Here is a 25,837-nt window from a genome sequence, read left to right as displayed (position 1 = left end):
ATTCAAACACATGAAGTACTTTCCTGAAGTTTGAAACTGTACTTGAGATAGCAATGTATGCTTCATTTAAATTAATTTTTACCATAATTGGAAGAGGGTTGATATTTCTTTACTGAGGTGTTTTTTTTTTAATTACCATTAATATGAATCTTGAAACATTCAACTAAAATTTTATCATACTGCTTGGTCTTTGGACTGTTCTGTTGTGTTTTAACAATTTCTCTTGGGATGCGAACTATAGTTTTAGGCCAATTGTGTGCGTTTTGTGAAGAATTAAATTTCTTGCTGTCAGTGTCACTCAGTATTCACTAATGTAATATTAAAATATTAGCAGGGCATAAGTAAAAATAGTAAGTGAAATTTCTTCTTTTTTCTTCAAGGTTTCAGAAAGAGACAAGCAACAAAATGAACAATCCAGCTATTAAGAGAATAACAAATGAAATTATCAAATCACCTGAGGATAAACGAGAATATCGTGGACTGGAATTGGCAAATGGCATTAAAGCTCTTCTCATTAGTGACCCCACCACAGATAAGTCTTCGGCGGCACTTGATGTACACATAGGTATTTAATGCATCTTGTGTTTGTTATGTCACATATAAAATTTCTTTATATTTGGGTATCCTAATGCAAATAAACTGACAGGAGCAGTATCCAGTTGGCAGCCTAGCTTTTTATTGTGACTTAAAGTTTGTTTAGTTCTTTGACACAGCAAGTTAAAAGTTATTAGAGCTAATTAAATTGTCATTTTGCTCTCTGTGTTTACTCAGGTGTAGCTCAGTCAGTGGAGAGTTTTAACCATTAAGTTTTGTGTTATGAAAGATCTTTTGTAAGCAGGAAAGGGGCGGGTGTGAGTGCAATTATTTCAGACAGCTCTGTCTGTCACGTCAGATTTTTTTGTTGTTGATGTGTAGAAATCAGAAAATGCTGTAGGAGTTGGAGAGGCACTCCCTAACTCCCAATTATACTTGTGTGCAAACAGAAATACTAGAAATAGAATAGAAATCTCTTGGCACATACTAGGTGGTCATCAATATCTGTTTGTGTTCAGGCGATTAAAGGTTATCAGTTGTCCTATAAACCGCAGGATAAATGCCTCCTTATAAATACCTCCTTAATTGTGGTTGGAAATTGCTGTGGTTTCTGAAGGTAAGGTATAGAAGTCAGACTATTGTGATCTGCCAGGTCTTTAAAATTATGAGTCATGGACTTAGGCTGAAAAATTGTCTCTATAAGGCAACACAGGCTGATCTGGAGAGGCAGTTTGAGACACTAATTAGTTCAGTTATTCATTCTAATTTTTTGGTTTTTTTGGTTTTTTTAAGACTGAATTTAGTTGACTATAGCTGCATGAGTGTCTGCTTACATATACAGACTTGATATACTTGCCCAAGGCAACACACTGTAGTATAAAGGACTTTAAAGGACTTAGTACTACTTTTTTATGAATGGTTATGTGAATTTTTTTACTTCTGCAGGATCCTTGTCTGATCCCCCCAACATTGCTGGACTTAGTCATTTTTGTGAGCATATGCTGTTCTTGGGAACCAAGAAATACCCAAAAGAGAATGAGTATAGCCAATTTCTTAGTGAACATGCTGGAAGCTCAAATGCTTTCACAAGTGGAGAACATACCAACTATTACTTTGATGTGTCACATGAACATCTAGAAGGTGCACTGGACAGGTAAATGCTTTTAATACTTCATTTTTTTTGTTTATATAGGTGCTGTTTGAAACTGTGTAAAAGTTTTTTGGTAGTTTCATAATCATGATATTAAAGAAAGGGTTGAGAGCACTGTCATCTGTTAAAACTGATATCAGACATTTTTCATTTCAAAAGCTTTGCTTGTATTTTTTTCAACTAGCAGAGCTCTTCACTGAGGCAGAATTTTTGACCTTCAAAGGTTATATTTACACTGAATGCTTTTGGAAGTGTGGGGCACAGAACATTACCATGAACTTACATGTTGTGCAAATACTCTCAATGTATAATCAAATACTACACTTCCTGTTGGATTTCTATTTAATTGATAGCAAAAGAAGGATGAACTCTAGAAATACATTGGGATGCCTTTTAGTAGGGGTGACTAACTTACTGAAATCTCTGCCTTTAGTGGGAAGGGCCAGAAATGGAAAGGTTTGTAGTCAGTGAGGTAAAGACAGGATTTTCCCTGAATTTTCTCTGGATGTCGAACAAGACAGATTTAATTCATGAGGTTAATGGCCTCTTGCAGCTAAACTTCAAACCAGTAGAAGTTTTCAGTGTATAAATTATGATGCAAGGTCTTTGATCTTATAGTACTTTGTATGATGAAAATACTGTTTTCTCCATGTAAAGGTAAAGAAGTAATGATAACAAATCAGTGTCAAAATTGTTACAGACTTTGAGTTCTGCATTAAAAAATAACATACTCAGCTGTTTTCAGGAGGTACCAAGCTTCATACTTTTCTGTTGCTATTTATGTACACTACTCTTGACTTGAATTAAAAATTTTCTGTTTAGATTTGCCCAGTTTTTCCTGTGCCCTTTGTTTGATGAAAGCTGCAAAGACAGGGAAGTGAATGCTGTTGATTCTGAGCATGAGAAGAATTTGATGAATGATGCCTGGAGGTTGTTTCAGTTGGAGAAGGCTACTGGAAACCCCAATCATCCCTTCAGTAAATTTGGAACAGGTTTGCCAGAATCTAATCATCCATTAGAGTTCTTTGTAACATACAAAGTATTACTGTTTATATAAAATTGTCAAAGACAGACAGAAACAATTGCCTTTTATCCTCTCCACACATGTTTATTGTGGTGTTTTATCACATTTTCCACATCATAAACCATATAGAGCTGGACAAAACATAGGAAACAGGGTGATCCAAGACTTGCAATAGAGTGATGAAGCATCCTTTATGATTCTGATAATTACTGCATGAACACTGTTTTCCAGTTACTGGATTTGTCGTAATTGGTACTCTTAAGTCTTTGTGCGTAACATAATGAATGAACTGTATTTATATCATTACTAACCATATACTCTCTTTGTTAAGTAGTACTGAATTAGGACTAGATGACAGTGACTAGGTCAAACTGGAAAGGTCAGCAAAGTAATGTGAAAATTACTGAGTAAAAGTACAAAACCAAATTCTTAAGCATAAAATGTGGTGGTAATAGATGAATAGATAGAACATGCTTGAACAAATCCCTATCTTACCACTGTAGGATTTTTTCAGGGTTTATTATTTATAGAATGCTTAGTAACAATTCAAAATAAATATCTCAAGACTCCAATTTAAAAAACGTTAAAATAAGATACCATAGTTATGGTCAGAATCACAATGTTTTATGTTTTGGCAGGTTTGCTGTTGTTGTTTTTGTTTTTGTTTTTTTAATGAAAGTTATTTTTTACGTTAATTCTTTTTTGAAACTATCAGTAATACAGCTATAAGCTTAGGCACTGCACTGTTTAATCTTGAGAGTGAACGTGTTTTGTGTCTAAGTCAGTTTGCTGGATGAATAGCTGATGAAAATATTTGGTACAGTAGGATGGCAGGAGGGCAGATAATAGGCTTTAAGGACTCTTTTTCCTCAGTCTCAAGAAAGAAGAATATTTTTACACCTGTTGATTAAGGGCATAGTTGAGGGGCTGGTAGCCAACTGCTGCAAGTACGTGTATTGCTTTGTCAATAGAGGCTGTCTTGATAGGGATGCTATAGAGGGCATTCTTCGAACAGTTAAACTTGAAAATAAAATCTTGGGAACTACATATTGATAGAGAGGCAAACATCCAAAGTGCATTCTGTCATTTCTACCACTGAAGAGTTAATATTTAATTTTTATATAGCACTCAGAAAATCTAAATGGAGGTTGCAGAAACAGTTTTCTGTAGTTTGTAATGTTTTATAGCTGACATAAATGAAGTGTTTGCATGGGAGAATACCCAAAAGGTGCACAAATTCAGTAACAGTAATCACATTCACCTCTTCTTAAATTAAGCTCTGATTCTGAAATTAAATTACAGCATTTAGTGTTCCTGTAGACCTGACTTTGCAGAAGCAGAGCCTAGCTTTGATGGCCTTTATTTACTAAAAGAGGTGACAACTGTAATATGGTTTTCACGACAGTTGCAGTTGTCATCTGTCTTACTGCTGCTGCCTTTTGATCAGCCGAGATTACGTTAGTCTAACAGAATACAAGAATGCTTCCATTTGATGCTTGAGGTCATTCCTTGTTGCTCTGAAGCCTGTTTAGGCAGCAAACTTTCTATTACTTTGCCCAGAAAATTGTACCTTAATCTTAGTTTTCTTATTAGGGTCTACATTTTATCCCCTGATAAATTCAGGATCTCCCTGAATAATGGTAATTCTCCATCTGTACCTGCAGTAGTGTCAAGTACTTTTCCAGACACCTTTTCACTGTCCAGTGTCATTTTTCTTACTTCTACAAGGTGTCTTCTGATTCTTGATGTACTCCAGTTCCGTAACAGCATAGTTACTGAGCTAAAGCATTTATTTTATTTTTGGTATTGATTCTGTGGGAATAAACACAATACTGTGTCTAAAACTTCCATGTTTCCTTTGTCTGCAGACAGTGAAGAATGTAGACACGTTTTAAATGTAATACCCTCATTTCCAGGTGTCATTTAGAGCTGTTGGGTTTATTCACATTTGAACTTTGAAACTTACAGCAATATATTACTTCAGACAGCCTCTCTATGATGATTTTTTTATTGTTGCAGTTGTAACTAGACTTGTAGCTAATCACCAAACATCTGAACAATATACTTCCTTTATTATTTATGTAGGTAATTTTGCCTCATTGATTTGTATTAATTTATGCCTGGGATTGATTGTAGGATTTGTTCACTGCTCATGCAGGCTTACAAAGCATGCTGTACCAGCATTTGCTCTCTTTCTTGCTATTTTTCCTATAAACACACAAGTCAACTTTCCTGCTACAATCTCTTAATCTTCTCTTCTGTACCTGGTCTGATTGTGGCTTAAGGAGTTACTGATCTCAAAATTATAAGATATAGTATGAGTTGGTCTGTATTCTGTTGTCCAGTTTGTGTATCCATGTGGTGAAGGAAAGTTGATTAAAATCCAGTGTGCTCTTAGTAGACTTTTAATTTTTCTGTTTCAACTTCTTATATTTACTAAACATGAGTTCTGCTTTAACTGTACATGTGGAGTATGGGTAAATGATTGAAAGCCTGATGTAGATGCAAAGATGGAACGAATTAACAGGAGGATAACAGTGTAGCAAATTCAGTATCTTCTGCTTATGGGCTTATTCAGGGAGAATTTGTAGTTCTTTTCCTCTCTAGTCCTGTTTTACTTTATCAGCAGCTCAGCTGTTATGAGGGAGAAGCTGAATGGTCACAATTTACAAATCATGTTTGTAAATTAGTAATTATTTATTTAGTTTAGTATACTAGGCTGTAATCTGTGGCACATAATGCCACAAATAATTTCAGGCAGTGATTTCCATGACAAAAATGTGTATGTGGGAGTAAAATATACTCAAAATGTGCCAATGAAATCCCCTCTTTTTTTTCTCTCTCTTTTTTTTTTCCTCTTTGTCCTTGTGAATTAGAGCCTGGGCTTACTTGCATTGCTTTGAAATAACCCCTTCGAATTAAAAACACTAATTTGGAAGACTAAACCATCCTCTCTTCTTCAGGAATGTGCTGGTTGAGATTGGAAGTATTTATTGTCTCTGATAAGCTGAGGCAGCGTCGATCCAATTTACTTATGATTCATAGTAATTATTTTACAATTACTATCTATCTAGAGAAAAGGAGATTTATTAGTTAATAATTTTCTTTTTGATTTCTAAACTCATAAACATCAAGTTTGTTTGTTTTGTTTTGGCTTGTTTGATTTTACATTACAGGGAACAAATTTACTCTGGAAACTAGACCAACTCAAGAAGGAATAGATGTAAGACAAGAGCTGTTGAAGTTCCATTCTACTTACTATTCATCAAATTTAATGGCTATTTGTGTCTTAGGAAGAGGTAAGTTGTGTTCTGTTCGTTGGTTAAGACTTTACATGTTTTTATGTTTGAAGAAAGTGAAGCATAGGCAAATGTCTGAAAATCTACAGAAAGGAAAAATTAAAAGTTGTATGTGATCAAACATAATTTTATGTTTAGTGGTCTCCAAAGCAACTTGCAATGTATAAATGTATGTGTGTGTGTGTTCATAAGCTTACAATAGGAAAAAAAGCAGAAAATTTAAAATCTGTTACTAAGTCACCAGCTGCTGTCATTGTATGGTTGTCTTATGAAGACTGATGCCTGTCTGTTTGCAGGTGGTGGGAGTGCTTTCAATGTTTTTTTCATATTTTAGAGTTATACTCCCATTACAAAACATTCCGTGTTATTGAAGGGTAAACCTAACCTAGCTTTTAGATAAAAATCCTTTACTTCAGTTCACTTTTAAATCTATTTAACATGAGACACCAACTGCTTAAAATCTTCCACAGTGAAGATGCTATTTTACATAGATTTGCAAAAAACTTAGTGTGTTGAAACTGCTTTTTGAAAATATGCTGGGAGATTGGTACCTGAATGGTGTTTTACAGTAGTGCTCAGATGGAGAGTGTGGATCGAATCGAATCAAATCAAATGAATTAGCAAAGTGAAATCTTCCTTTACAACTGTTTACAAGATCCAGAGTATGAGGCTGATTAACAAAATGTACCTGTTTAATTTCAAGTGTGGCATATACATGAATAATTTTTACAGGGGACAAACGCAGTAAGAGTTCTGCTTAATTTAATTGAAGTTCTGTGCATATACTCACTATCAAATCAGTTCCAGGGCACCTAATTCCTTTCAAACTATCACAACCTGAACAGTAAAATGCATTGCAAAATTTCTGTTTTTAAAGGTAGAGTATTAGATGTGTTACTAGTAGGTGTGTACATTCAGTGGGTACATTCAGTATACTGAAGGAGAGCTGAGGCTGAAGAAAGTCCCAAGATTTGGCAAAGATGCTTTCACTCTGGGAAACTTGCAGCTGTAATTCCATGTGCCTTAAGCTTTTGGTGGAAATTTTTGTTTTTGTTTGGTTGGCAATGTTCAATATCAGGCTTATCTTTTCTTCAGTTCCAGCTTTCATCACTTAAACTCAAAAGATGCGGTTTTCTCGTTACCAGATTTATTTTAATCATGGTTGAAGCTTTCCTTAATAAGTATGGTGAATATAGCACATTATAGTTAAAAAATTACATATTAATACAGATTTTCTTTCTGAAGCTATTAATCATCACACCATTAATACTGCTCTCTCTGTAATTCTTTCCCAAAGAAATTTACACAATCCAAATTTGCCAGAATCTTCAGATAGTGATTATACATTTTCTAATGTTTCTTTATTCTAGAGTCCTTGGATGAGTTGACTTGTTTAGTGGTAAAATTATTTTCAGAAGTAGAGAATAAAAACGTCCCTATACCAGAGTTTCCTGAACATCCTTTCCAAGAAGAACATCTCCGGGTACGTATAGAGAGACATCTTCCATCAGAAATTAACATCTTCAGTGGCATTTTTGTTACAGTAATACCTTGTGCACTTCATTACTTCCCTATGAATGTCCATGTTAAGTTCCGTATTTCTTTCTTAATTTTCCACTCACCTTTCCATGCTGAGTATAGCATAGATTTATGTTGTTTATAGTAAAGGTTGTACATTTGGTTATGGCTGTAAGCAACTGAGAGATAATTTGATTCCCTTTTTGTTTACATCATGAGTGGATAAAGTGCTGCTCTAGAGCATACCTTTCTAGAACATACCTTTACTTTTGAGATTTCATTCTGATAAACTGTGTGCATATGAAGAGAACATGATGTGTGCTCTGGAAATGAATAAAATGATGAGAGTTTCCTTTAGTTTATTATCTCCTTGTTTATTTTCCTTTGCAGCAACTTTACAAAGTGGTGCCTATTAAGGACATTAGAAATCTTTATGTCACATTTCCCATACCAGACCTTCAGAAGTACTATAAATCAAACCCTGGTCATTACCTTGGTCATCTGATTGGGCATGAAGGCCCCGGGAGTCTTCTATCGGAGCTTAAAGCCAAAGGTAAGTCCTTTGAAGGTAAAGAATCAAGAAGTAATTTATTGCACAACTTTCTAAAGCTTAGGTTCATTTCACTTAAAATTGACCCTTGTATGTTTAATTTATAGCCCCCAACTGTTCGAATTATTTGAGTTGTAAGTTGAGTTGCTTTACTTATGTTTCTGTGGAGGGTAAAAATAAATAACAGATGTTCTTGCACTCCCTTTTACCCCTGTTTTAGAGAGTTATATGAACTTGGGCATAATGATCTTGTCTCTATTCTGTCACTGACTCAAAGACTACTGTCCCTTGTTCTAAACAGAAATAAATTAGCCAGTAATCAAATAATTTTTAGTTGTCCTATCACTCTGAGCACAGTGTCAGTTAAGTCTGACTCATATTATGTTTAACTTGCACTGTTGCTTTAGGCATTAAAGAAGAAAAGAATCATAGAATAGTTTGGTTGGAAGGACCTTCAAAGGTCATCTAGTCCAACACCCCACCCCAGTCGACAGGAACATATTTAGCTAGATCAGGTTGCTCAGAGTCCTGTCCAACCTGACCTTGAATGTTTCCACCACCTCTCTGGGCAACCTCTTCCAGTGTTTCACCACTCTCCTCATAAAAAATGTCTTCCTTATATCTAGTCTGAAAGAACATGTAACGTTCTTACATCTAGAACATGTAAAGTAGTCAAAATGTTAAAAAATAAAAAGGAAAAATTGGGAAAAAAAGAGTAATGCTTCTGAAGCATTCAAAAAGTGGCATAAATTATTACAAATTTGTTTATGTAATACGTTTTCTTTTGGATTTCTTTTGGATTTCATAGGATGGGTAAATACTCTTGTTGGAGGACAGAAAGAAGGTGCTAGAGGTTTCATGTTTTTCATTATTAATGTGGACTTGACAGAAGAAGGACTTTGTAAGTGAAGCTCTGTGTCTTCATTCCATGTCATGATCTGATGAGTTTGTTTGTATCCAAAGAAAATAATTGTGTTCTTATCTTTAAAGCCAATTTATTTTAATTGTTAATTGTTTGTGTCTAGATAATCTCTAATGTGCTAACACACTTGATCTAATATAAGAACCAACGTAGTTGAGATTAAAGTATTTAGTGAAATATTTTAAAGCAAGTATCTTGAAAAGAGAAGCTGTTAAAACATTTGTGTACTAATTATTCATACTGTTTAGACCTGAATTAAATTATATTATAAATTTATATAGTAATATAAGACATATTCAATACAGTACTCAGAATTAGCTGGGGACCTAAATCTTAAATTCATATCTGAGTAAAAACATGTTTACCTTTGCTGGTGGGATTGCATGTGTGCTATATATCAGGGTGTAATTGAAAATAAAAATTCATGTGTTAGTGTTCATCAGAATTTTTTCTTTGTGCAGAACTGAGTAAATTAAGCATTTTTTTCTTTCCAGTGCATGTTGAAGATATTATTTTGCACATGTTTCAATATATTCAAAAACTACGTACGGAAGGACCTCAAGAATGGGTTTTCCAGGAGTGCAAGGTATAGTGACTGGTGCTTGAAATACGTGGTGATTGTATTTTTACAAATTTTTGGATTATAAGTAGAAGCAAATTCCTTGGCTGTGCAAATAGCCTTTAATAATTGCATGGTAATTAAATGTTTTAATTATAAAGGTGCAACATGACACAATTGACAAGTACACTCAGAATACATTGTCTTAATGTAGCTGTGAAATACTTCTATAGAATCATGGAATCTAAGACCATCAAGTTCAGCTGTTAACTGAGCACTGCTATGTCACCACTAAACCAAGTCCCTAAGTAGCATCTGGGTACACTGCTGGGTCATATTTAACAAGCTAACAACCAATACCTCCAGGTCTTTTTTCACTGGGCCATTCTTCCCTCAGCCTGTAGTATTGCTTGGGATTGTTGTGACCTAGGTGCAGAACCTGGTACTTGGCCTTGTTGAACCTCATACTACTGGCCTCAGCCCACTAATCCAGCCTTTCCAAATTCCTTTATAGAGTCTCCCTACCTTTAAGCAGCTTGACACACCCACATAACTTGGTGTCATCTGCAAATTTACTGAAGGAGCACTCAATCCTCTTGTCCAGATTACTTGGTAAAGGTATAAAAAATAGCCATCCCTCATGCTGAGCTGTGGGAACCACCACTTGTGATTTAACTCCATTCACCACCACTCTTTAGGCCCAGCCATCAAATAATGCACCAAACTGTATAGTTGAGATTTTAAATGCAGTAGGACATTCAATCTGCTGTTTGATCTCTCACCTTTTTGAGAGGTCAACTAAAACTTTCCATGGAGTATTTTTGTATACTTCAGCCTTTGCTAAACTATTAATGTCTCTTGAGTCTGTATGGCTCTGTGTGCACAGATTAAAATGTGAAGTATCCTGTTAGAATTAACTAGTACTGCACTTCCCAGTGACACTGTGAAATAAAACCAGTTTCATTTATATGTGTAGTCTGATTGGTTCACAACAATTACTTGATTAAATGTTTCTTATTTCATCTTCCAGTTGAAAACTGTTGATTCTCTTCTAAAAGTAGAAATGCTTCAGTTACTTTGTTTCTTGCATGTTCACACTGATACCTGTAAATGAAGTCTTCTTACCCTAGTGGAATAGTTTTACTGTTGTACGCAAATAGAAGATTCCATCCTCCCATCTCATCCCTGTGTCTCTTCCTGGCTCCACTTCTATCAGCCCTGGCACTCCCAAGGCTGTGGGGGAAGTCAGAAGAGCTGCTGAACTAGTTTGAAGAGAACCTTTTTTTGAATTTACTTCCAACCGCTGAACTAGCCAGACTCTGCATGTTTTCACAGACGGAAGGACTGTCCTTTTCATTGGTTTTGTAGTCTTACATCTCTTTAATTCACCCTTGCCATTGTATTCTAAGAACGACATGTTCTGTTTCTGTGGCTAAAATGGCATAAATACACTTTTTCTGGCTCTAAATTTACTTTTTGCCTGGCAGTGCGAAAGGGAGGAAAAAAGAAGAGGGAAGAGGCTTCAGTTCATTATCATGCAACAAACATTGCACTGCAACACTATTCATTTGTTGTATCAAAGTTGGTGTGTTTTCAGATTCTCCGGAAATTTAAACATGTGAGCCATGGGACAGATCTTACTATGAAGAGGATTTGCAGGAGTTGTAACATTTTGCATTGTGAGACTATGTGAAATTGCTTGTGAGTTTTATATTACTGAAAACTTTTAAATGTAGTTATGTACCAAGCATAAATGGATACAACAAAAGTCCTACCTCTTCTGAAATGATAAAAAGGAATTAACTACCCAATAATTAGTCTTAAAACAGTCTTTAATGTATGTTTTTCAACCTTTCTTGCATTGTTTCCTAGGATCTAAATGCTGTGGCGTTCAGATTTAAAGACAAAGAACGACCAAGAGGTTATACGTCAAAGCTTGGAGGAATGTTACATGTAAGTGTAGGGTTGGGGTTTTTAGTTTGTTTGGTTTGTTGGTTATTTTTGTTGCCCCCCCCTTTTTTTTAATAATATACTAATTTAGCAGTATGATTATAGTCTTAATAAAATGCAGCTATTTGCAAAGGTTCTTTGCACTTCTTGAGCTTAGGAAGCTAGTATCATACTGCATAGATCTTAGTTTTGGCAGTCAGTAAGTCACATTTCCTTCACTCTACCATTTTATACTTCTATACTTGGTAGAACTGATTTTACAGTTACTGGAGTTGCTATTTGACCTCTTCCAGTGTTTCTGAAGATGTGCTTTGTCATTCTGAGTCTACAATATAGCTGAATGTTCTCTAGGGAAATAAGGGAGAAACTAATTTTATCACAAACACAAGTACTGTGTTTCTAAACATTTCTGTAGTTAACAATATTGAAATACTTTAGTAAGCAGAAATGTTTGTATTAAGACAGCATATTAGAAATGTTTGACTCTACTAATCTAATAAAATGCTGGTGCTCAAAGAATGATGATGTAGCTTATATTTAGTCTTTGTATTTCTTGCAAAATTCAGTTACCTCATTTTGCACTGAAGGAAGATCTACACTGAAGGTTTTTGCCTAGTGAAATTCATGCAACTTTAATATGCTGCAGATGTTCTCCATTGCACAGCTTATGTCTACATGTACTCCAGAGGCATTTTTGGTTTCTTAGCAGGAATTCCTGTTAATGCCTCTACAGCATTAGTTTGTGAAGTCCAGATAGTGATCTTTAATTTTAGAGTTGTCTGTTTTCTAAAAAGATGTAACTGAAAACATTTAAGTGGATATTTTTAAGCGTTCCTATTGTCTGTCTTTTGTTCTGTTAGAGATTTTATGCGTTTGACAGACTTCTGAAACATTCTTTCAGTGGGCTATGTTTGTTGGATCATTCCTGATTACAGTTGCTGTCTCCAAAAATCAGGCCAGAAAGTTGCCAGCAGTGTTTCCAAAAGCAGAGTATTAATTCAGGACTTCTTTTTTTTCCTCCCTGCTTTTTTTCATAAGCTTGCTTTGCAGTATGAATGGTAGTTCAGGTTCTGCTGTTAGTTGCCTAAATAGTTATAGAAAAGTTACTTTTCTAGTTCTTTTTATTGCTTCTGAGTCATATAAAATTTATACTTTGAATTAACCAGGCCTAGAACTGTTGTTTGATTATTTCAGGCACTTAAAAGTACAAGCTGTTTTTTCATAACGTGGAGAAGAACCTGAGTATAAGTTAGCATGAGTAAATGTAGTGTCATAAGTTGTTACATTTACAAAAAAACATTTTTTAAACCTTTTTCTTCTGCAAAACACAAGTTCATCTTCAAAACATATTTGTGCTGTTCTAAGGAGTCACTGCTAATCTCTTGTTTTCAAATGATATTTTCTATGTCATGTGCAGGCTTGGTGATTTCTAGGTAGTTGTTCCCTGGTTTACAGTGCCCTTTTTCCTTTGTTTTGTCTCCTTAATAGTATAATTTTAAAAAATTGATTCTAATCTGATTGTTGTATCTAGATTGGTTTAGTCTATTTTGTTTTTACATGATGCTCCTGACATTGCTGAAAAGTAATCACAGAATCACAAAAAGGTTGAGGTAGGGTTGGACCTCTGGAGGTAATCTTCTCCAACTCGTGCTCAAAAAATACAAAGATAATAAAGTAAATGAGCATATTTTATGTTCAGTTCCAGTTTGTGGAAAGACTCTGGCCTGTGTGTATAGAGGAAATAAAGCGTAGACTTTAGGTCACTAAGTCTCTGTTGCCTTGGGAAATCCACATTAGAAGTGTGTAGAATACTTTAAAATCTCCCTTCAAGTTGCTTGGTCTGTTTAGCTGTTTATGCAGAATGACCGTGTGTGTGATGAATCTTTTGGATGAGACCTCTGAAATTCTGGATCTTTAGCATTCACATTTGAATTTTTTGTAACAAAGGTTTGGTTCATTGTCCTTGGTCTCCAGCTCTTTGTCCTTTCCAGAATCCTTTGTGAGGTACTCCCTGATCTGGAAATCATTTCACTGTAGTTTTTTTGTATATGTACACACTGCAGAAAGCCATTTCATAATTCTAGTCAAAGGAAGTACAAATATATGGTAAACAGCAAGCATCAGATGTTTAGGTCACCTAGTATTTTTCCTTTGTTAAATAGATGTTAATCAACAGAGTTTTCCTGTCAAACACAAAGGAATTTTAACATTGTTTTTTGCTGGACAAATTTTGCTTGTACCTTACAAGATTTTCAGTTTGATCCTAAATGCATAATTCCTAACATTTTAAAAATTTGTGTTATGCTTTTGGATAATTGAAATATACTTTCCTTTAAATCGCTATAAATAAAAAAGTAATGATTTTTTTTCTTTTATTTGTTTGCTTTTCTTGATTCTGTATTTCCCAAGTGCATTTGGTATACTCACCAGAGTATTTGGTGTTCTTTTAGCTTTAAAAATATCCTCCAGGGGTCAGCATTTACTGTGTTATTTTTTTCCTTTAGTTACTCCCAAAAAGTGTTTAAAGATGGGTTACTTTTTATATCAAGACATAAAATATCTTAAGTGAAAAGAGTGGTAATATGCAGTATAGAAAATTACCAACTGTAGCAGAAATATGATTACATTGTTAGAGTGCATTACCTTTTAGTTTTAAGATAAATATTTTAAATATTTCTAATTTGAAATTACCAAGGTAATACAGATTTAGTGAACAGATGTATATACTTTATTTCCTTTACAAAGCAGTAGCTTTTTGTGCTTTCCTTTTGTTTAATTCGTCTATATGTTTCTGGGCTCTGTTTTTCAGTATTATCCTATAGAAGAAGTATTGGCTGCTGAATATTTGCTTGAAGAATTCAGGCCTGATTTAATAGAGATGGTACTGGATAAACTGAGACCAGAAAACGTTCGGTAAGTTAAACTCCACAATAACTTGTATTTTAACCCAAACTTGGTAAGAAAGCAGATGAACTAATGTAAACACAAATTCTTAGGTGTGTCCTACAGCTCCAAAATAAATGTCACTGAAAAAGAGCTAATTGTTCTGTGTGCTAATATCTCTGCTCCCCATGGAAAATAAGCATTCTTAAATGCATGGAACTCTTGCTGCTCAGAGAGAAACATCCTTTCAGTCCTTTCTACGCAGGACGTTTTCTTCATACTGAAGTCTTTTTTAGGAACATACTTGGAATAGCTCAACTGCTACTGAGAAATAAAAACTAGTAAAATTATCCTGCCTCACTAAATTCTTAGGACATTTTATATGGAAGGCTCTTAGAACTAGGTCTGGAAATCTGTTAAGAGGATGACTTTTATCTGCTGTATATATTTTATTTTCCTTGTGGAATGCTATGAAACTTTGTAGATTAGTGGACCTTTTGAAAAAGTTATCAATTTATGTGGGCAGAAGTAATTGTGTCTTTTGCTGCTAAAATCTCTCAGACTTCCAGAACATGTCTTTGATATGAGAGTGACCAATACTGCACATGGGCTTTCTTTGCAGAATGTTCGTGCTTCAGTACAAATTTCAGGGCTCAGTAACTGACCAGACCAGATGTTGAAAGGAAAAAGGGAAGCCTCTCTTTCCTTTCTTTTGAGGAACTTGTGTTCTTACTCAAGATGGGCAGAAAAAAGGGACTGAAAGAGCAAATGTACCTAATGTCTGTTTGAATACCTAAAGACCAGCATAAGGGACATAATATTTTGCTGAGATGGTGATTTATAAGTGAAGGAATCAGGAAGCCATAGAGAAGATAATGGGGCTGGGCAAAAAAAAAAAGAGCTTATTAATAGAGGAGGAGGGAGGCCTGGCTAAAATGTTTAAGGAAGGAAAGGAGAGCCTGGGACCAAGAGAGCTGGAAAAGGAGGTCATGGAGGTAATTTAAGGGGTGTACTGATAGCTGTGGGGAGCTGGTGTCTTAGTCAAGGGTGGATAGAGAAGCTGGCTAGTGGCACTACTGGGAATGGTTAAGTCCAGGAGTAAACCTTGAGGAACCAAGCAGAAAAACCTGTGCAGACTAAATGCAGTGTAGCTCACAAAGGACAAATAAACTTTACTAAGTAGAGTTGCCTCTTTTTTTTTTTTTTTCCCCTCCCATACAAACTTCTGTTTCAGTTCTTAGAGAACAGAAATGTTGTGAAACTGCATTATAACATACCAGTGCCATGTATTGTTCTGCCTGACCTACCTGTGTAATTGGAAAATGTATAATGAAAGTAATAGGAAGTTGCAGAAAGGCAAAAAGCAGTGCTTCAAGGTTAAGCCTCTTTAATGCTGCCCAGGAGAAGTAACCTCTTCGCTTTGTCACGGGCTTCCTAAATTGCAGAAGACAAGCTCCTAAAACAGACTTACCACAGCAAACCAGTAATTACTCATTCCTTTTTGTTTTCTTGATCACACCTGAGATCGTAAAGCCTAACTTAGAGGGATTGCTGAGCATCTGAATCCACAAAAACTCAACATAATCTTTGCTTTTCATTTATGAGGTGTCATACAATGGAAATAATTAGAAAAATCTTCAAGTGAGCATCTAAAATGAATGGGTACATCATAATTTCATGGATCTCTATATGCCTCAGCTTCATATGAAAATGAATGTCTCTTACAATATCCAATGAAAGACAGGTTAGATGGGGCCTGGAGCAAGCTAGCTGAGTAGGAGGTATCCCTGTCAATGGCCAAGGGTATTGGAACTAGGTGGTCCTTAGGGTCCCCCCAACCCAAATAATTTAATGATTCTGTTTTTAAATGTGAAGTTAGTTCCTGTAACACTGAGTGCTGTGATAGGGACCTTTTAGTAATTCTGTGTCTTTAGAGGAAGTGGTGAATATTGGAAACAGAAGTCATCAGATCATGCATTGAGCAAAATATAAAATATGGAACAATGTTCTTAATTGTTCAGGGCACTGAACAAGGCAGAGATTCGGCAGGACGATATGTGAACTTGTGCATTTATACGTATGCATAATGTGCGTACAATCTTAATTACTAGAATGTTGCTTGGGCAACAGTTACAGTAGCACCTTAGAGCCTGAATTTTCTTTTCTTACTCTATTCTTTTTTTTTTTTCTTCCAATTGGTTCTTTTAATAGATCTTTGGTGTATATTGTAATAAATTGCACTATTAAATTAGTGGTGTAGAGATACTAAATGTATGGGAACACAGAACAAGCTCTTGGTTGTGATTCTGTACATCAGTCTTACTGTATTTGAACACCTACTCATCAGGGCTTTGGAAGCCAGATACATGATACAAAAAATATTTTTTGAGGGGTCTGTTTCTGAATGTGCTCCAAATTTATTTTTTCAGATAGTTTTGGATATAGAAGGCCAGAAAGGTATGCATTCATATATTTCTATATATGTTTGCATTTCACTGTTCTGAAATTACTGTGAATTACTTTGAAGTTTGAGCATGAATCTTCACTGTGTTTGTATGACAAAATCTCTCATGTTTAAGTAATTTCTGGATAAAGTAGGATAAAATTGGATTTTGAACTGTATTTGTAGATATGATGGGGTTCTGGTGTTTCCAGGGATAGACAAGTCATGATAAAATACATGGAGCTGCCTATGTCAGTGACAGTAGTTGCCATAGTAATAAATGCCCTTTAAAGAAGGGGCTTTATCTTTGTGTGTGGGTGTGCATCTGTGTGTAATGTGTGTAGGATATTGCAACTAAAGCTTAAATATTTCAAGAGATCGTATTTTGAGTAAAGAAAATTTCCAGGTTATCTTTCCTATTGTATTAAATATGTCTATTTAGAATGTACTTTCATGTTCATCTATGCCCCAGCTTCTTGAGAATTTGATACAAGAGCTTACCTTTAGCATAAAAAGACTGGTTTTACTAATTAAAAGGGAGAGTATATATTTACTTACTCACAGAAGAAATCTCAACCAAATTCCAAATAAATTCAAACTTCTAGCTGTTTTTTTAGTTGCATAGGAGCAATACATAAACCATTTTTTAATACTTATTTAATAAATGAGCTACAGATGCTTAATCAGTTCTGATGTTTATTAATGCTTCACATAGCTTTAAAATGCGGCTCTTCACATTGCAAGAAAACAATATTATCTTAGGGAAATAGAACCTTTCATAATGTAAATTGGGTGTTTGTTATCTGCCAAAGAGCTTCCAAAGCATGTGTTTATTTAAATTTTTAAAAGTTGTGAAAGAACATTAATATATGTAAATACAGTCATAGACTCTTTAAGCTTATGAGGTGCTGCTGGACACTACAGACCACTCATCAGTCTTTTGTGATACTCTTGTTGCTGGATGTGGCAGCCTTTCAACAGTCCCTTCCAGTTCACAGTAGTTCAGCACAAAATAGTCATAATTAAGCTTGTTCGAAAGTTATTAGTGTGAGAAAGGAAGACAGAGAATACAGGTAGGGGGAGAGAATTCAAGTCTGTAGAATGTGCTCAGAAGCACAGGAACAGCAGTGGCAATTTTTAGAAGAATTTAGAATGTTAAATGTGTAGTAAACAACTGTTTCTTGATGTTCTTCAGTTAATCTAAACCCATATTTGAACTTGCAGTTGTAATTCTGCATTCCGCTTTGTTCTTGGTGAAGGGCAAGAAAGAGCAAGATGAGCAAAAATCTTCTTAGAGGGAGAGAGAGGAAAAAGTAATTCTGAAAAGATACAGAATTTAGCCATAACTTATTTGAAACATTGTTGATCAAATAAAACAATTGTTTACAATTGTACATATCATTTATAGTCATTCTGTAGGATTGCATCAGTCTTCTCACTTTCGACAGTGACTTGGCTGGAGATGGAAATATTCTCTACACTTGGTAATTGTGGATTAATTTTAAATTTAAAAAAGCATTTATTTTGAACTAGAGCAAATACCAACTGAAGATGTTCAACTTCAGTATTTGAAGCAACTAGGAAGCTTTGATTCTTCAGGTAATGGAGATAGTATTTTCATCTCAGCTTTTCAAACACAGCCTGTTTTGAATGCTATTTTAGGTGACTTTTCAAATAGGAAAGTTTAGTATATTTAGACTGGAGAGTCACAGTGGTAGGAGTGTTTTGGAAACTAAATTTGACAGAATAGGTTTGCTTTTCTGTAGAGGAAGGTGTCAAAAGTTTTCATAGTGGAAGAGTAATGATGACTAAATCAAGAAAGCTTGTGATCAGAGAGGGATGGTCATCTAGTAACTTCTGTATATTTGACTCTTCAAGTAATCTTGGAATATAAATGTCTTAGGTCTCACCCCACTTTCTTCTAAGTTGTTTTTACTGTGCCTTTTTTTTTTTTTTTGGAGGCTGGAAGAAATGTTGCATTTGATCTTCCTGCAGGAATAATCACATTATCTCTTTGTTTCCCTTAGCTTAAGAAGTAGGTTACAATCAATACATAATTTTAAGCATTTTGATAAAAAAAGGGAGATAGAGACTTTCAAAACTAGAATATAATTATTTTATAGCTTCTTCAGCTTACCATTAAAGCAATTATATATTCTTTCTGTGGCAGAGATTTTAGTAGTGTTTCAAGATAGCAAATACAAGAAGGTTAGTTCTCTTAAATAATGCACAGCTATGCCTACAGCTGTCCTGTTAAGGCTTAAATATAAGTACATACAAACTAGAGATTGAGCAAAGACTGATTAAATGCAGTTTTGATATCAGAATTCAGCAAAACATCTATTTTAACATAGATTGAATGAGTCCTGCAGGAGTCTCATAGTGCTGCAGCAGCAGGCTTACCTGGAGTTTGAATGGTATGTGGCCAGAGGAATGATGGATCTACTGCTTATTATGTGTAGACTAAAACCATGCTAGCATTTGCTATTGCCCTCCAACCATACATTCACATCTTTGTTCTCTTTATGTTCAGACTATTTGTCTTCTCCAAAATTATTAAAAAAACCCCAAAACATCAAACCAAGTTGAAGATTCCTAAGTGTCGTGTGTTCTGGTTATCCACCATTTACTGCTGTTTATGCTTATGTATACCTTAGTATTATCCTTTTTATAAAAGGATTAGTATCCTAGCTTTATCGGTTGTTGGTTTGGGGTTTTTTTTCTTCTCTGTTTCCTTTTTCTTTCTTTTCCTCTTCATTTTTTTATCTTTTTGCTCTCTTTTGCTCTCTTCATAACTTGTGTGTTGTGGCAGTTTAGTTTCCATTGATCTGACTTTTTCCTTTTTATCATGTTTTTATTTATAATTTCTTCTTTGCAACTCTATTGGAATTCACCTGTACTAAGGACTTTTCTTGGCATCAATGTTGGGGTAGCTGCATTCCCAGTTAGATGATATTGTTCAGTGTCCTTCTTAAAAGTTTAGCTTTTCAAATGTTATTTTCTTAACAAACTGTGTTTTTAAAAAGTATGGAAAAATATCCATACTCACAGATGGTAGCAAGTATCCATATGTGCTTCTGTTTGACTGAACCATAACAGGAATTTTTCATATTCTCCTCCTCCCTCCCACCCCTGCACACTACTTGTTGCATTCAGTAGCTTGATTTCCCTGAGAGAGAAACCTTTTTAAGATGTAAGTATCATTTTTTACTTGTTTAAACTGCATTGGGTTTTGCCAGCCATCTGTGAAGATAAGGGAATAGACTTGGCATGTTTTGCAGTCTTAACTGAAAAGTGAAATATTCCCATCATTTCCAGTACAAATTTTCCCCTTCGTCATCTGCAGAATAAATGCTTTTATTAAAATTTAAGAAGCTAGTGACTCATCGGATTAAGCAACTAAAGAACATTTTCCCCTAGATAGCAAATGACCTTTTTTTTTTCTCTTGATAGCTGAAGTGCAGTGCTAGTACTATTCTAGAGGAAAGAAAAATAAAATGAGTGCCAAAAATGTTGATAGAGAAATTTCTAAGGCATAGAATTTCACAGATACTGAGCAGCTACTTCAATGCAGTCGGTGATGCTCATCCCCGATGTTAAACATGATACAAATATAGAACGTATGGTTTTTTTAATTGCTTCGTATTTGATTGAAGATCTTGAAAATCACTACTTTTTTTCACTGATTTCTCTCTACAAACCAGTGTGTTTATAGAAACTTAGTTTTGTTGAACCCTAACAAGTAACTTTTGTTTCTACAGAATGATTAGGATGCTGCACTCCCGCATTATCTCTCCACATGGAGTTCACCCTCTTACTCTGTGTCCTAATGAGATTTGTGTGGACGTGGCTTTGCATAGCCTATATTGCTTCACATCAGTTTACTGAGGATTTTGAAGGAAGTTATATGAAGGAAAACAGAACTAGGCTTTTGCTGGTTTTGTCTCGGTCACGTTGTTTTACACATTTGAATAAGATAATGTTTCATTTTTTCCCATTATGTGGCGTCATTTGGAAGAGAAAAGTTTAAATTAGTTCCTAAAACCCACAATTGTTTCTTAAGTATAATTTTTTTTTTTTTGGCTTTGACACATCTGTTACTAATACCACAAAGTCTGTTACTTTTTCACCCTTAGAAGCCTGGGTTTTGTTATGTAAATCTGGAATAGAACAGTTCATAATTTTTCCTGAAAGTACATTAATTTTAAAGCATGATTTCTCTTCCGATTAACATTCTTCTGTGGATCTGTCACTTGTAGTTCCATGTCAGATTTCAAGAAGGTCAAAACCAAGATGATACCAAGTAAATACATATCACGTTATAGAAATTGTGCTTCTTTTTGAAAATTGACCCTAACTGGGGACTACAGCTTGCATGTCCAAGAATACACATATAGAATTAAACTGCATTTATAATTTCAGCTGTGTTCCATGTTGATGAATGGCTTGGATGCTTAATTGCATTGGTTAAGTTTAAATATGATATAGACAGATCCTATTAAAGATCGTCTCTCTTGCTTTTCCAGTGCATTTCAGTGCTGTCTTAAACCATGTGGCTATTCATAGTGCTATACAGCACAACACAGAAATGAAAAGCAAAAGTAACATTATATAATTGGTAAATTGAAAGATGCATCATGGTGCATTTAAATAACTGCATGGCATTGTATTTCTGCCTGTGGCGCTCCTTTTCTCCTCTTTTCTGTCTTTGTGGTCATTGCAGTTGGTCATTGCTTGTGCCTTGGTTTAGGTTGTAATTCTCAGGCAGATGAGATGCCTTTTGGGTTGTTACTGCGCTTGTGGGCAGGTTTCTGAGTGCTCAAAATGTAAGTAATGATTCCAGTAGTAAATCGAAGTATAGGGAGGGCAGTAGGATCCCTTGAAGCAGAACTGCTTGAAGACTTGCAATCACAATTTCCACAATTTCCACAATTTCATATTTTTTATGTGTTGAGCAGACAGAATTATTTTTAGCTCTCTAATTTTAGTATGTTCTCACTGCAAATGTTTGGGTGCTTGGGTTGTCACTACTGCTTGAGCATTGGTGTATTGAAGAAGGGTAGGAGGAGGAAATGTTGAAGAACAGATGCCTGTATATTATAACATAAAACACCTTTGTCTTGCTGCTCAGATCACATGATTATTGGAATTTTATCAGGATAATCTTTTAGGTTAATCCTTTTTAAAATTATCTTTATTTTTTATTTAATTGATGGAAGGGCCTGGTGGGTTGCTCTGAAATTCTAGTAGACTTTGATTTTTATAGTCTCTTAGCAACTTCATCTGTACATGACAGAGCTTTTGCTCACCAGCTGTCCCAAGTTAAAATGCAAAACATGATAGCATATTACTATGGCTCATTTTAACATGAATGACAGACTGTCCAATAGATTTCACCCTGTTGACCAAGCTTAGTGTCTGCTGTGTTGCAAGAACAAATATTTTGTAGCATTGAAGTGCTTAGTTATTAGCTGAATATTCATTTAGTATTGTTCCTTTTGTATAAAAAGTGAACTAGCTGTAACATGTAAATAGATACAAAACCACAATAAAGTCACAATAAAAAATTTAACGATTTCTACTGCCATTTGCAATAAGAGATTAAATAATGTAGCCCAAAGGCAAATGTTTTCATTCTGGTTTGGATATTACTTCTGCAGAGAGAACAGGGGTTTTGTGCATGCACGTATGTGTTCATGGTAATCACGTGGATCTTTCAAAGGTAGGGAGTAAAAAGTTTTCCCTCCTCCAACCCAAGAAAGTCTGCATCCCTCAAAAGTGAGATTTGATTGCCCCTCTTTTTGTGTATGATTTAAAATACAGTCTCATGGTGCAAGTCCTGCTTCAGCTTTTTAATCTGTTGCCAGAGAATGTGTCTTCACAGTCCCTTGTGGCTCTTGAGATCTATTTGTCATTATTTAAATGCATCTGATGCTAGTTATTTAGCCCACTGCTCTCCAACTGTAATGCACAGATTTGAAAATCCTCATAATAGAGTAATTTAAAACTAAATACAGCAGAATCTTGTTTTCTCCAATTTTCTTAGATGTGAGTGATTTATTTGAAATGAAAGAGAAGGGATGGGGACATAGGCATTTACAATATTAGTAGTTCATGTATGTAAACTTTTCAGGGCTTTGCAGAATTCATCCCAGGTGTATTCTCCAGTACCATATTTGCTGTCCTGGTTTGAGTTAGAATAAAACTAATTCTGTGATTTTACTTTGCATCAGTCTTCTAAGTACTTGAATTTATTGGCTGGCCCAGTCCTAATCCTTGACATTTGTAAAGTAAAATATTATAGTTTCAGGCAAATTCATATGCCTGTTTTGATTTGTGCCACACTTTTCCATACACATTAGAAATACACAACAGAACGTTCCTGGCGTGAAAATACTGTGATTTAAAAAAGAATGCTTACATTTCATATAGTTTGATGTTTTAATGTTCGTTTTAGCCATCTGCACAAGATTTGATAAAGTTCATTACTGTGCTACTGAGCATCTGGTGATTGTCTAAATATACATAGGAGGTGATTGCACTAACTTCGACCATTTCAGAATTCTGAAATGAGAATATGAGAATGATTTAAAAAATGAAGAAATTCTCTTGTTGTCAGATTGCGTAGAAGAGTGACACTGCAGTAATGTAATTTAAAAAGCTAGGTCCAGAATAAATTTTCTATAGTCAATATTTTTATGTACCTTGAGTACTGATACAATTGGTATGAAAAATGTTGTTGTCACTTCAGTAATTCTGTAGAAGATCTTAAGAACCGCTTTCTCTGTTTTCTGGAACAAGTACTTAACCTAAAAAACAGAAGTTGCATGCAACAATAACTGTGTGTAACTCAGTTTTATCACTTCAGAAAAACAGTGAAAGTAAAGGATGCTGATAACCTGATTTCATGATTAATCTTAGTGTGAAGTTCAGCATACATATACTTGCTATCCAGATATACTCTAATTGTCCACGTACCATTTGCATAAATAAATACGTTCTAGTGATGGAACAGAAACAGTGTTCTGACTAATTTCTCAGTCTTCTCTTAGATACATTCATGACAAAATGCTTTGCTTCTTTTTTTCAGAGTTGCAATAGTTTCCAAGTCTTTTGAAGGAAAGACTGACCGAACAGAAGACTGGTATGGAACACAGTACAAGCAAGAAGCAATTTCTGATGAAGTTATTAAGGCATGTTAAAACTTTTAATGTATTCTAATATATTCAAGTGAAAGACAGTGGTAAATTCTTTGTCTGGTTTTCCATTTAGCTGAAGGGAGAAGTTAAATCTCCTGCTCTATATGGTACGAAAATTGCACAATAAGTCTGTTTAATATTATGAAAAGCATCTTATATTAGTCTTTAGATTGCAAATATTTATTGCATAGGACAGATACATTCTAATGATTTTAAACCATGCTAAGTACAGGGAATGCTATGCCATTTTTGCTATAAAAGATCATAATATGCAGCTGCTACTTAAAAATGTAAGCATTAATTTTTTTAGAACTTAGAGGTCTCTATTAAATGTTAATGAACTAATCTATTCTTAAGAAAGGAATATTTTTATGACTGCTCTATGTCACTGTGTTTCTGAAACTGATCAGAAAAGCATCTTAACTGTAAGGGTGACAGAGCACTGAAACAGGCTGCCCGGAGAGGTTGTGGAGTCTCCCTTCTCTGGAGACTTGCCAAACTGCTTGGATGTATTCCTGTGTAACCTGCCCCAGCTGATCCTGCTTTGGCAGGGAGGTTGGACTTGATCTCCAGAGGTCCCTTGCAACCCCTGACGTTCTATGATTGTATGACTTTCGCGAGTTAGAAAATTAGTACATTTTGCCAATTAAATAAGCTTCTAAAAATCAAAACTCCGAAAAAGAAGGTAGGCAGGTCCTTATTGAAATTGGTTTATTGATCTATTATTTTAAGAAGAGGTGGCTGTAAAATACACCCTAGAGCTAAACTGGACCAGCCAAACATACTTTGAACCAACACGGCATAGGAACACTTCAATTTCTTTAGCTTGTCCATGCCTATGGTCTTGAATAGTATTCTTGCTTATGTATATTGTTTTAATACCTTCATTTAGAATTCACAGTAGCAGAAAGTAGGAGACACAGAACCACCTTCTATTATACTGTAAACTTTTCAAAATAATTTTTATCTTTCATCTTCCTTCTTGGAGCCATACCATCCTGTTGATGACATACTTCAAGATGGATTCCTGGATATTTTTCTTTCCCTGTTATCCTAATAGCATTTATACATAAGTTAGTACTACATGTTCTAAAATACTTTGTTGTAGTATAAGATAAATAAGTATGTATCCGTTAGTCAGAAATTCTACTTAGCTTCATTGTTTTCTTCTACTTATCTAGAAATGGCAAAATGCTGACCTGAATGGGAAATTCAAGCTTCCAATGAAGAATGAGTTCATTCCTACTAACTTTGAGATTTTGCCATTGGAAAAAGATGCAACACAGTACCCTGCCCTTGTCAAGGTATGTTATATATATTTGTTCTACAGCTAACCTTCTGGGAAGTTAGAAGTAAATTCTAATGTGTTTTTAAAATGTAGATCATGTCATGATCCAAAGTGCAATAAACAAAGACATAGACAGCTTTGCAAGGTATTGCTAGAAAGGACAGTAGAGGGTCCATTCTTGCTAAACATTTAATTATGACTATTTGGGTTCCTACAAAAATGAATATACAAACACCTTGAATTCTGTTGTTTTCTAAGTGTGTTAACAATTCATAGAAATAGTATTAAAGCTGTTCGTTCAGCAGAAGGGTGGCTGCTGCTCTTAACATTTTTTTGGGCAGTTTTCAGTAAGGTGTGGATGTAGACAAGGCTATTCTTTCTTAACTATGTATGGAAAAAGCTTGTGATGACATGCAAAAAGTTAGAGATTTAAACTTGTAAATAAACATCACTGTCCAGTCTTCTGGAAGCATCATTTAATGATCTCAATATGTTTAACAAATCTCAGTTATCTTTGA

General features: G+C 34.9%; 1 protein-coding gene across 3 annotated transcripts in view; it reads left to right on the top strand.

Annotated features, from left to right (window-relative positions):
• Positions 1–387: 387 nt before the first annotated feature.
• Positions 388–25,837, top strand: part of IDE (insulin degrading enzyme) — a 50,283-nt gene continuing 24,833 nt past the window's right edge. For 2 of the 3 annotated variants that reach the window (XM_054382662.1, XM_054382661.1), the window contains exons 1-12: positions 391–565; positions 1,480–1,687; positions 2,507–2,676; positions 5,885–6,007; positions 7,378–7,490; positions 7,916–8,078; positions 8,884–8,976; positions 9,492–9,583; positions 11,429–11,509; positions 14,316–14,419; positions 23,923–24,025; positions 25,213–25,335. In XM_054382662.1, the coding sequence (XP_054238637.1) occupies positions 406–565; positions 1,480–1,687; positions 2,507–2,676; positions 5,885–6,007; positions 7,378–7,490; positions 7,916–8,078; positions 8,884–8,976; positions 9,492–9,583; positions 11,429–11,509; positions 14,316–14,419; positions 23,923–24,025; positions 25,213–25,335 (1,533 nt within the window). In that variant the 5' untranslated portion in view covers positions 391–405. Of the gene's footprint in view, positions 566–1,479; positions 1,688–2,506; positions 2,677–5,884; positions 6,008–7,377; positions 7,491–7,915; positions 8,079–8,883; positions 8,977–9,491; positions 9,584–11,428; positions 11,510–14,315; positions 14,420–23,922; positions 24,026–25,212; positions 25,336–25,837 lie in introns of all 3 variants that reach the window. The other variant, XM_054382663.1, reaches the window with a different exon arrangement.

Source organism: Indicator indicator, chromosome 7 (assembly GCF_027791375.1).
Source record: "Indicator indicator isolate 239-I01 chromosome 7, UM_Iind_1.1, whole genome shotgun sequence".
Lineage (NCBI taxonomy): Eukaryota > Metazoa > Chordata > Aves > Piciformes > Indicatoridae > Indicator > Indicator indicator.
This window is presented reverse-complemented; position numbering and strand designations above follow the sequence as displayed.